Below are 11640 nucleotides of genomic sequence, written 5' to 3'. Positions count from 1 at the left end.
ATTATTTTATTTTTCATAATTTTCTAACACATGGTGTTAGAAAAGTGAATTTTGGCACCATGACTTACAACTTTATTTCAAGTTTAACCTTTAAATTAAAAACAGTAGCTATAATAAGTATATTTAAACCTCAGAAATGGTGAAAAATCAAGTCACAAATTTTTTGTGCTGGGGAATTTTTTAAAAATGGGATTAAGAAAAGGTAACAAAAAGAGTAGGAAGGATAAAATGGAGACTATGCTGGAAAGATAAAAAAGTAAATAACCTTCTCTAAAAAAGAATAAGGAAGGAGACAAAGGGCAAAGAGAAGAAGAAAGGCTCACCAACTTTATTTTCCTGATATAAAATTCAAGTACTTAACCAAGTTTTTTAAAAATCATAAAATGCTACTACTAATCTCATGAAATTTTCTTTTTCCTCATTATTTTCTAGAATTAAAATCAAAAGCCTGTTTTGACTCAAGGACACTTGCTGATCTTAAGTTGATATTTGATACACTTCACAAAATGGAAAGGCTTGAAAACTTTCCTAAATCTAATACCTACTCAATATAATCCACCTTGGAAAATTAATCTGAAGGAATATAGGGTTTGATTTCTAATACAAATGTAACAAAACAAAATCTGTCTAACAATCTAAACAAAAATGTTTTCAACTGGCTCTAAACCTCAGTTGTATTCTGTACTAAGTTTCTTGAGGAAAAACATTGTGTAATATTTACTGTTCTTTGTATTCCTTCAGTAACTACTATAAAAGGTACCTGTATAGGTCATAGAAAAAAGTACTTACACAATTAGTTGCATACAAATTTAGTTATAACTCCAGTTTTCCAATGTTTCAAAAATTGTCAATTTTCACTTATATTCATTTTGTTTACATGTTAATAAATAAAATTCTTCCCATGCTTTTTTAATAAAATATTATTAGTCTCTTGTCACTTGTACATTTATAGCTGAATATTTTATCAATTGAAACACAAATTCAGAAAACTGTCATTATTCTCAGAGAAAATAAGGCATAGAAATAAATATTTGTTTTTACTTTTTCTTTCTTTTCTTCTTCAATCTGTGTTTTAAGGCTCAGAGCAGACATTAAGAAATATCAAACAATTTTTTACAAAAAGTTTTTCAAATGTTTGGCCCAAAGTGAAGTTGTTCTGTTGAAGTTATTTAAATATTCCTCTCATCTTCTCAAGCACAACTTCAAAGACATGTTCGTCCGTTCCAAAAGAAGATTCAGTTCAATGAAAAGTAAATAACTTAGGGGTCTATAAATGACACTGCGATGTATCTCGTTCCATTTTTAACAGGAAGTCCTTCATGCAAATGTGTGAGTCTCCCTGGATGCATGAAGCTCCAGCCTTTTCTGGGTGATTCAATAGAGCAATTGTACCTTAGAAATTTGCATCCGCCTCCCTAAAAGAGATGGAACAAATGAATGTATCAGCTTACTATGTTTAATTTTTAATCAGTGGGAAAATTCAAATTATGCCATCTAACCGGAATCTTAAAAAAAAAAGGCAAATCTAAAAAAATCTAAAAAAATTAAAAATCGTAATGACATATTTCTTTTACAAGGTGTAAAAAATCAAAGCCGTAATTACCTGAAAATCTTCTCCCACGTTATTGAGTGCAATGTTGATGGTAAATGTAGAAGCGTCATGATGAGGGCGGAGAGAGCGCTGTCTTTCAGGGGAGTATTTTACTACAAAATTCAATAGAGCAAACCCCTAAAAACGCAAAGTACACCAATGGATTTGCTTATCAATAAAAACATAAAATAGCACATTTGTGTAAAAACTAGTAGGAGGTGGACAGGGGGAATAGGAGGATAACTACCTTCGTATAATAACCTGCAAAGACCTTCAGTGTAACAGGTGCAATAAACTCCCGGATAAAATGAAGCCATACATTCTCCAGATCAATTTGCTTCATGTGGATATCATCAGTTGGGACATTTTCATAACCACCAGATATACGGCTATCCTAGAAACAGCATTAATGATGTCATAAAGTGTGGTCCACATGCAATTCACATTTATATTACGTTGGAATTTTTTTCAACCACAAGATCATAATAGACAATAAAAATAACAGTTGTTCAATCATGGTGTACCATCTGCTTTAATTTTAAAACTCTCAAAATAACTTAGATAACATGCATCAAGGATGCAGCAAAGTATCAGACTCTTTTCTTACTTATTTAATATATATGTGAGGTCTCTATAAAGTAAATAAAACGTATTTCCAAAGCCCCCCCATGCCTCCTAAAAAATTGATGTTTTACAGTAACCCTTCAGGCAGTCTTAGCTACTTGACGGACAAAGATTCTGCTTGTCTGCCCTTTGGATCCCCTACCACTGAAAACAAGCTTACCCTGCTATGTTCCCCACTTGAAATTTATGATACCCAAAGTCCTTCCATGATTGCTTTTTATGATCCTACAACCTGCTGACTTCAAGTTCTTCCTCATACTTTGAACTTCTGTCTCTCTGGTCAGCTAACTAGCTGGGGTATAAAATTGAGCAGAGACAGTAATATTCCAGAGTATTCCCCTAAGAGCAGGCATCTGTGGATTCTCCAAGGAAAAGAAACACATTGAACCACCAACAGCAATACTTCCTGCCAAGTCTTTGACACTGAATATAAATGCAAAACTGAATTACACCAATGGCATTCAAACAGATTTCTTCTGCCAATGTTTACACACACACACACACACACACACACACACACACACAAAGCTTTGGCAGTCAACCAGATAAACTTTGGGTACTTTCACTATTTTAGGTCACTGTGAAAATGCAGAGAATAAAAAGTGGCCCTGGGGAAGACCAATACCACAGAATAAATAGACATATATTACCTTACCATTCCAGCCTGGAGACACTGACTTTAGAAACCATCCAGTGTAATTACACACATAAATGAGAACCTGAGGCCAGATAGATTAAATGCTACCAGAGTGCTCCTGACAGCCTTGGCTAGCCCCTGCATTTAGGTTTAGGAGTCAGAGATGCATGACAAAACAGATAATCCCCTTTAATTGTCTAAATATCTACCCCTGCTTCTATCCCACATACACATTATAGTTCCTTGTGTGAAATTACCACTTACATGATGTTTCCCCCCAGACCACTGGCCATAATGCTCCATTTCTTCCACCAATTCATCACAGGCTTTTTCAGAAAAGATGGGAAACCAAAAGACATCAGGACAAGGCTATAAAACAAGGCATCACCATTAAGAGAATAACAGTTTGTGTCTTTTAAGTAATAAATGGCATTTCAAAAGTAACAGGATGGGATATTCAATATTCATCTCATTTAGATGCCTTTTTAAGAGGTTTGCCCAATATTACTGACATTACTGTTACAAATAATAGTAGCTTTTCTTTAATGCTAAGACTTTTTTTCTTTTTTTGCATTTTAACATCTATAAAATCAAGACATATCTTAGACTCACATTTGGCCAGGGGGCCACCATGATGTAGTTGTAATGCTACAGTGTATGTATACTTGGCAAATTTTCATTCTGCCTCACCTTGTGTGTACGTATACATCTGTGTGTGTGTGCATGTACACGCACACATGTAGCTGGTGTTGCACTTGAGTTGACTTGCCCTTTGAAATGTTTTCTAAATAATTTACACTACGATTTGTCATTGACTCTTGGTGGGAATGCAAGCTGGTGCAGCCATTCTGGAAAACAGTATGGAGGTTCCTCAAAAAGTTGAAAACAGAGCTACCCTACGACCCAGCAATTGCACTACTGGGTATTTACCCCAAAGATACAAATGTAGGAATCTGAAGGGGTACATGCACCCCAATGTTTATAGCAGCAATGTCCACAATAGCCAAACTGTGGAAAGAGCCAAGATGTCCATCGACAGATGAATGGATAAAGAAGATGTGGTATATATATATAATGGAATATTATGCAGCCATCAAAAGGAATGAGATCTTGCCATTTGCAACGACGTGGATAGAACTGGAGGGTGTTAGGCTGAGCAAAATAAGTCAATCAGAGAAAGAGATGTATCATATGATCTCACTGATATGAGGAATTCTTAATCTCAGGAAACAAACTGAGGGTTGCTGGAGTGGTGGGGGGTGGGAGGGATGGAGTGGCTGGGTGATAGACAATGGGGAGGGTATGTGCTATGGTGAGCGCTGTGAATTGTGTGAGACTGTTGAATCGCAGACCTGTACCTCTGAAACAAATAATACATTATATGTTAAAAAAAAAAAAAAAAGAAGAAGAAGATAGCAGGAAGGGAAAAATGAAGGGGGGGAAATCGGAGGGGGAGATGAACCATGAGAGACTATGGACTCTGAGAAACAAACTGAGGGTTCTAGAGGGGAGGGGGTGGGGAGGATGGGTTAGCCTGGTGATGGGTATTAAAGAGGGCACGTTCTGCATGGAGCACTGGGTGTTATACGCAAACAATGAATCATGGAACACTACATCAAAAACTAATGATGTAATGTATGGTGATTAACATAACATAATAAAATAAAAAAAAGAAATGAAAGTTATTATGTATACGGTGCTCTATGACATATGATAACATCTATACCTTGATAAGTCTAAATTAGCTTTTCCAATATGTACAAAATAAAAAATTTCTAAATGACTAGAAAACATTGTGTCTTAGTTTAATTGTCAGTATTCTTAGTCTTTCTCACAGTACACAAAAGAACAGCATCTCAGAATCAAAGATGCCTTACATTCTCTGAAATAAGCTATTAGCAACAGTTTGGAACACTAATCTAGAGTTCATTTTTAAAAAAAAAATCTTTGAAAAGAGACTCTTAAAGTTCAATTTCTTTCAAAGATAAACTTACTAAATGAAGCCTACACCAGAGATTTGCCAAAGGTTCCTTATTTTTCGTGGTTTGAGATAGTTACAACATTTGGAAGCATGCCAATAAAAAGGGGAAGATCTTAAAATTATTGTTCGATCCCATGTTCTACATTTTTACAACTATATGACCTTTAAGGCTATAATATTTGTAATTAAGCCACATGATTTTTACCTAAAAGATGGTTTCTGCACTTTCACAACAACCTCTGCTAAAGCTATATTGCATTAATATTGTTCCCTTCTGGAAAATAAGGCAAAAGTGCTCTACACATCATAGTAATTATTAATACAAACCTGTTCAACTATATTTTCAGTGAAAATCTTTGAATAATCACGGTTTATATACTTCTCCTTCCAGTCCTACCAAAAAAAAAAAAAAATCAATTGCACAGATTAAAGCAAATACCTTTTTATAAGTAATAGAAAATCCAAAGTATATGCATTTTAGAAATTGCTCAATTTATAAGTGACTGTGTACTGGACAAAAAAGGAATTTTCAGAAATCACAGTTTATTTTTTTAAACATAGTCTGATTCTGCATATGCTCACATCCACTCTATGAAACATCAAATTTTTATTTATGAAGTTTTATACCTCAAGATTTTAAAATTTGAGTAATCTTACAGCAATTAGATTTACATACTGTATTCTATGCATATACACAGGGATAGGTAAATATGTGCTTAAAAGTTAGTGATAAGAACAAAATCCTATCAACAAATATTAGTAAAAATTAGCAAATTAATAAACTAGCATCTTACTTATATATACTTTAATAGTGAATTATCTAAAATAATTTTGATTTCTTAAAATTATTTCAAAAATTTCTATTCACTTCAGTTTTTAATATGTATCAACAAAATGATCATGGGTTACTAACACTTTCATTTCTTTTAATTACTGAAATTAAGGCATAGAACCATACATTGAGAAATAGCTTCTCTTCATGCTAATTCAGGAACCTGATTCTTCTCTTTGACTAATCTCTGATACACGAACCACATACGGAGATATCTCAATTTTTGTCAACATCAGTTAAAGAATCCTTTTCCTGGGTCAAGTGTTTTATTTAAAAACCACATATTTAGAGGGTATATATGAAAATATGGGGTGATTTAGTATCAAAAAAGATCTCTTCTTAAATGTTTTAGACATATTAACAAAATTTTAATTTTCTCTTTACAAAGTACAAAGGGAGCCAGGAGGGAAGAACTGAGGTATAGACTCAAAATAATTCCAAACAAAATATGTTGCAGAAAATATTTGTCTGAAACACGTCTTTTGAGGTCAGATTTCAGAGAGGCCCTGATAATTTGTACGCTATTCTTAGCTTTGCACATCTTTGTTTATATGTAGCTCAGATATTTTTGATATGGAAGAACCAAAGTTATCTTCAAATTCTTCAATAAATTTCATTTATACATAGTATGTAATTATAACAATCAAATTATTGTATTATCTCATTAATCTCTTCAATAGTGGTTGTTCTCTGATTCCAAAATACGGTGGGAAATTAGAAAAAAATAATCATTCATAACATTTCAGAATCTTTATTTTTTTCCTATGCATCATTATTGATTTTTTGAAGTAAAAGGAAAAAAATCCCTAAGATCTTACAGTAAGGCATTAACTTCTCATTTTAGGCTACCTTTCAAGTATCATTGAACAAACTGTGACTTTACTCATTTCTTAGAAATTCTGATAATGGGACAATCGTCAAATATTTTGCTATGGGACATCCCTCAGGAGGCATTATCGATCAGGCTAATTTACCAAAAATAAAACAAAGCCATGGAAAGAAAAGCAGTTCCTACTTACTTCTGATGTTTTCATTTCATATTCTCCAAAGATATGAATTCTGACACAAATGTCTACAATTCAGGATATAATTTGGGACATTTTTTCAGGAACTAATATTACCCAAGAAATAAAATAATTCTATTCCTCAAAATAACCAAGAGACTCAGTGCCAAAGTAAAATATGTAATTACGTCCTCACCATTTTAAAGAGCCTCTTTTTAATTACACTCCTGTGAAAGATTAAGATATGAAGCTAAGATGAGATGAAAATACTTTTAAAATACAAAAATGTCAAAAGACATTCTTTTTCTATTGAACAGAGTTTTCAGAGACCACTAAATTTACTATTCCTGGATGTCAACTACTCCTACAAAATAAAAGACAATTCTAATCAGGTGGATTGAGTCTATGTAATTTAAAACTTTTGCTATTGAAAAGGGGAAAACCATGAACAGTAGCATTATAGAGATGATTAATAAAGAGAGTATTTTCCCTTGAATAAATGTTCCAAACTGACTAAAGAAAACAGGCTCCCGTAAAACAAAAAAGGAGTGAATTCCTGTATGATTCAAGTCTTTAAGATACGAAATTTTAGAGTTAGAAGGAGATAATTTCTTCAACTTCAGACTTTCTATATATGCTGTATCCCCTTACTCTACAATCTTCTCTGGCTGTCTTTGGTGTACATTCACAAACTTGTTATAAAAAAATAAATAAAATGATAAAATAAAATGTATTTCCCCAAACTAACTTCTTGAATTCTCTTCTTGAAAATCAAAACATAATATTATCATATGTGAGCTACTTGTTTTTCTGAAATTACAATTAAAAATTTTATGATGCTTTTGAATATATAAAATAGAAATATTGAGAGAAATCATAGAAACTGATTAATTTCTTTCCCCACTCTTAATATATGTCTTAATTAAAAAAAATTTCTTGGTCAAGAAATATAATTAATTGTATCTTTTATTTTATTTTATTTTTTTTTAAAGGTTTTATTTATTTGACAGAGAGAGAGAGAGTGAGAGGGAACACAGCAGGGGGAGTGAGAGAGGGAGAAGCAGGCTTCCCGCTGAGCAGGGAGCCCATTGTGGGAATCGATCCCAGGACCCTGGGATCATGACCTGAGCCGAAGGCAGATGCTTAACGACTGAGCCACCCAGGCGCTCCTAATTGTATCTTTTAAAGAATAATATAAATAATAATATTTTAAATTATGTTATTTTTAAAAGACAAAATTAATTATATTTCTTGAGCTGTTTTTTAAGCTTTAAAATTTTTAAAGCCTCTTATCACATTTTCATATTATTAACCCAACTGATTTACATCCATTTAGAGTTATAGGAAAAGAAGAAATAAATGAAGTTGAGTATGAAATACCTACCACGGGATTTTCAAAAATCTGCCAGAGGTCATTGTTATAATGGGAAGTATTGTAATTAGCAGTTGATAAAAGTCTTCCAAATTCATGTCTATTAGAAATGTACATAAACACACCCTATGTGCCAAAGAATAACAGTATTAACAATCTTAGAGGAAAATACAAGAAAATAAACTTAACCATAGGAAAAATATATATGAGATATTAATTTCAACTTTTATATCTCATTCCTGAACATGCATTTTTATTTTTCATATAAAACATGCATGATTTAAAATAAAAGAAAAAAAAATTATTAATTATGAATTCAGACACCACACAAAACTAATTGATAGCACTAACACTCAACTGAAAAAAAGAAGAGGAAGAATGACTGTTTTTGTCCCTTTCTCATTGATCCTAGATGTAGACATCAGGGAAAAAAATTCCTGTTTGAAAGCAGAAATATTTTTGAGACACCAAAGTGCAATGAATTGTACCTGTTTTGGCTTCTTTCCCTTTCAAAGAAAATGTCACATTTTTAAACAAGAATTCAAATGTCAATATTTCATCAGACTATGTTATTCTTTTTATTGTTCTGATGTTTAAAAACTGAACATAGAAATTACTTATTCATTAAAGGCAGCTAAAGAAAACCAGTCTCATTTCCTTGCCCCAAACCAAATAAATGTGGCAAACACCACTATGGTAAGTTTGTTTCTTTTTGTACCTGTTTTAATGGTAAAAGGGTTAGTTATTAATAAAAAAAATAATAATGAAGAGTACCCCAATCTCATTTTAGTCAAGATGTACTTTATACTTACTCCTACTTTTTCTCTCCCTTAAAAAAAACAAAACCAGAAAAACTAGTGAAAGGGATTTGGGTTTAATTTTCTCATTCGTCAACCACAAAATGTAAATCTGCCCAAAGAACTAAGAGTTGAGTATCACATAATGCCCACCCCCAACACACAAAACATACACACACATACACAATTTAAGAACCAATGAATACCAACATTTTACCGTGCTAAGTGGAAAGAAGACTCTTAAACTTTACTGGTAGGCAATATACCATATCTAGTATTAATTAAATAAAAACAAATAAAAATAAATAAAAATAACACCTTTGGGGGGCTGAGCATTTGGAATGTTTCCGGAGTAGGGGAGTCTTTTTCCCTTTGTAAAGTCTAAAATGAAGAGAAGCATTGGGTAAGTTGACCTGCACACCCACACTCTCTTAGGTATTCTTAGGTAAATAACATTAGCAGCCCTTGATCAAAAGCTGACATTCTGAAATGTCCTTCATAGACAACATGCATAACAAGCAAAGCTTATAGCGCACACAAAGAAACAACTCCAGCCCTTTCTTTTTTTTTTTTTTGTCAAACATAAATCCAAGCTCATTCCTTAGTAGAATTTTCATTAGACACAAAATTAAGACAAAGGAAAAAATGTGTAAGAGAGGCCATTCCAGGATGCGCTGTTGAGTCAAATTAGCAGAACATGAGCACAAATTACAATCACAAGTACTGAAGATACTCAATATAACAATGCACATAGGTTTGTGGGAAAAACAAACATAGTCAAACAATACATGCCTTATTAAACTAGAAAAAATACTTGCCAACTTTTCTGATTTTTCCCAAATCACATTTGCTTATATGAATTTGAGTAAAATAATCCAATCATTTCTAAAATAGAAAACTATATAAACATGTTTTAGAATATTTACACATTTTGAAAAACAAACTATTTTCTACAATCATTGAAGTTTTATAATGAAGGTACATTTGTAGAATAGCAATATATCATTACTTTTCACACAGATGAAATATACTACATATCACAATCCCTCTCTCAGTTTAGTGATAAGGAACTGCTTTGAGGAGTGTGCAGTTTATAATGATAAAGAGAATAATGGGCATTGATATCAGAACAAAAGTGTGTTCTTCTTAAATGTGTAAATGATTATTTCACCCAGGCTTTATCTAATTAACTTTAATTAAGTCAGTTTTCCACTACAAAATTTCAGATGGAAGTGAAGATGAATTCTTAAGAATGCAAAGCTGATTTGTAACAAATCCATGTTTATGATTGAAATCTTTCTGTTGCTTATGCCTAAGCATGGAACCTAACATTTTCCAAACTATTTCTACAGATAAATGTTCACAAATTATTCTCCATAACTGCTCCCAATTTTTCAATATGGAACCACAAAAATTGGCTAGTACTTACAAATTAGAAAGAAAAGGGGCATCAAAACACAATGACACATCAACTGGTAAAGCAAGCCATTTTATTAAAACATTCAAGCAAGCCATCATTGTAGACCCTACCATTTCTCTAGCATTTCGGCACAGAGCCATATCAGGATCCAATTTATCACGAACAAAATAGTTCCTTTCATTCATCTCTGATCGAAGTGTCTTTCCCTTAATTAAGTACACATTAGCCATGTATGGGACATTCCATATCCCCCTGAAAGTAAAGACAAGACATTCCAAAATACCACAAATAAAAAATATTTAAAGGTTTATTTTTATGTTTTCAAAACAAACACTTTGTATGTTTTTAAATTTTGTATATATAAATCATTGAATCAAATTACATGCAAATGCAAACATACATAATGATATTTAACATAGTTATACACACATATATGACATTACTTGCTACACACTACATTTTTATGCAATAAATCACTATCTCCCTACATTAACTTCATTTTAGGGTTGATACCTGTTTAGCGTTTTGGCTGTAATCCTTCACTTCATTATTAGAGTATAATCTATTGTACAGAGTTTCCATTTAGGATTAAGCAGTTTGATAGCAAAAATAATTACATACAACCTGTGGTGTACTACAGCTCGTTCACACTGGCTCCCCAGAGCACTTAGCTATACTCAGTGACCTCCCATTGCGAGCGTGAAATCAGCCACTGCAGAAGTATTTACACCGCAGAAACCGGCAAACACTACAAATCAGGGCATCCCTCAACCCCCAGATCCAGTTGTTAGACCCTTACCAGCACACCACTGAGTACAGCCTAAAATTCTCCTAAAATATATCCTCTTGAAATTCACTAAGCCATCTCAAATTTCTTGAGAAAGAGAAGATATGAAGAAATAGAGCTAGAAGTACGTGAGGGTTGGGAGATACTTTATTTTGTCCTTCATTCTTCCCCACATTTGTCTTTTCACTCTGAACATGACTCATTTCCTAAGAATAGTGAGTAAAGTTTCACCTGAAGGCAAATGCCTGTTGCTTTTAGAGAAAGAAAGGAAAGATTTTGACCAAGGAAATGAAGTTAGACGTTAAAAGGAATATGATTTCATTTTGTTTTGCTAGATGAACCTCAAGGGAAACAGCCATAAAAGATAATACAGTGTATCATCTGAATTCAGAAACTTGTTACTGGCAGAGTATGCAGTTTTGAAGAAAGACACACACACACACACACACACACACCCATGTGCATACGTGTCATAAGATGTCATTCCTTCATGTAGCTTTTGGACATGAAGTGCATTTTTGTATTAACTAGATCAAAAACCTCTCCCATATTCTTTTCCTTATACTTGAAACAACAGTGACAGGAGGCTGTACAA

General features: G+C 32.9%; 1 protein-coding gene across 2 annotated transcripts in view; it reads right to left on the bottom strand.

Moving 5' to 3' along the window:
* Positions 1 to 306: 306 nt before the first annotated feature.
* PLOD2 (procollagen-lysine,2-oxoglutarate 5-dioxygenase 2) overlaps positions 307 to 11640 on the bottom strand; it is a 97194-nt gene continuing 85860 nt past the window's right edge. The window contains exons 13-20 of one of the 2 annotated variants that reach the window (XM_036078142.2): positions 10369 to 10510; positions 9157 to 9219; positions 8054 to 8167; positions 5161 to 5226; positions 3117 to 3221; positions 1839 to 1985; positions 1604 to 1729; positions 307 to 1415 (exon numbers count right to left, since the gene is read on the bottom strand). In XM_036078142.2, the coding sequence (XP_035934035.1) occupies positions 1260 to 1415; positions 1604 to 1729; positions 1839 to 1985; positions 3117 to 3221; positions 5161 to 5226; positions 8054 to 8167; positions 9157 to 9219; positions 10369 to 10510 (919 nt within the window). In that variant the 3' untranslated portion in view covers positions 307 to 1259. The remainder of the gene's footprint in view (positions 1416 to 1603; positions 1730 to 1838; positions 1986 to 3116; positions 3222 to 5160; positions 5227 to 8053; positions 8168 to 9156; positions 9220 to 10368; positions 10511 to 11640) is intronic. The other variant, XM_036078143.2, reaches the window with a different exon arrangement.

This window comes from Halichoerus grypus, chromosome 1 (genome assembly GCF_964656455.1).
Source record: "Halichoerus grypus chromosome 1, mHalGry1.hap1.1, whole genome shotgun sequence".
Taxonomy (NCBI): domain Eukaryota; kingdom Metazoa; phylum Chordata; class Mammalia; order Carnivora; family Phocidae; genus Halichoerus; species Halichoerus grypus.
The sequence above is the reverse complement of the archived record's forward strand: the minus strand, read 5'-3'. Positions and strand labels throughout refer to the sequence as shown.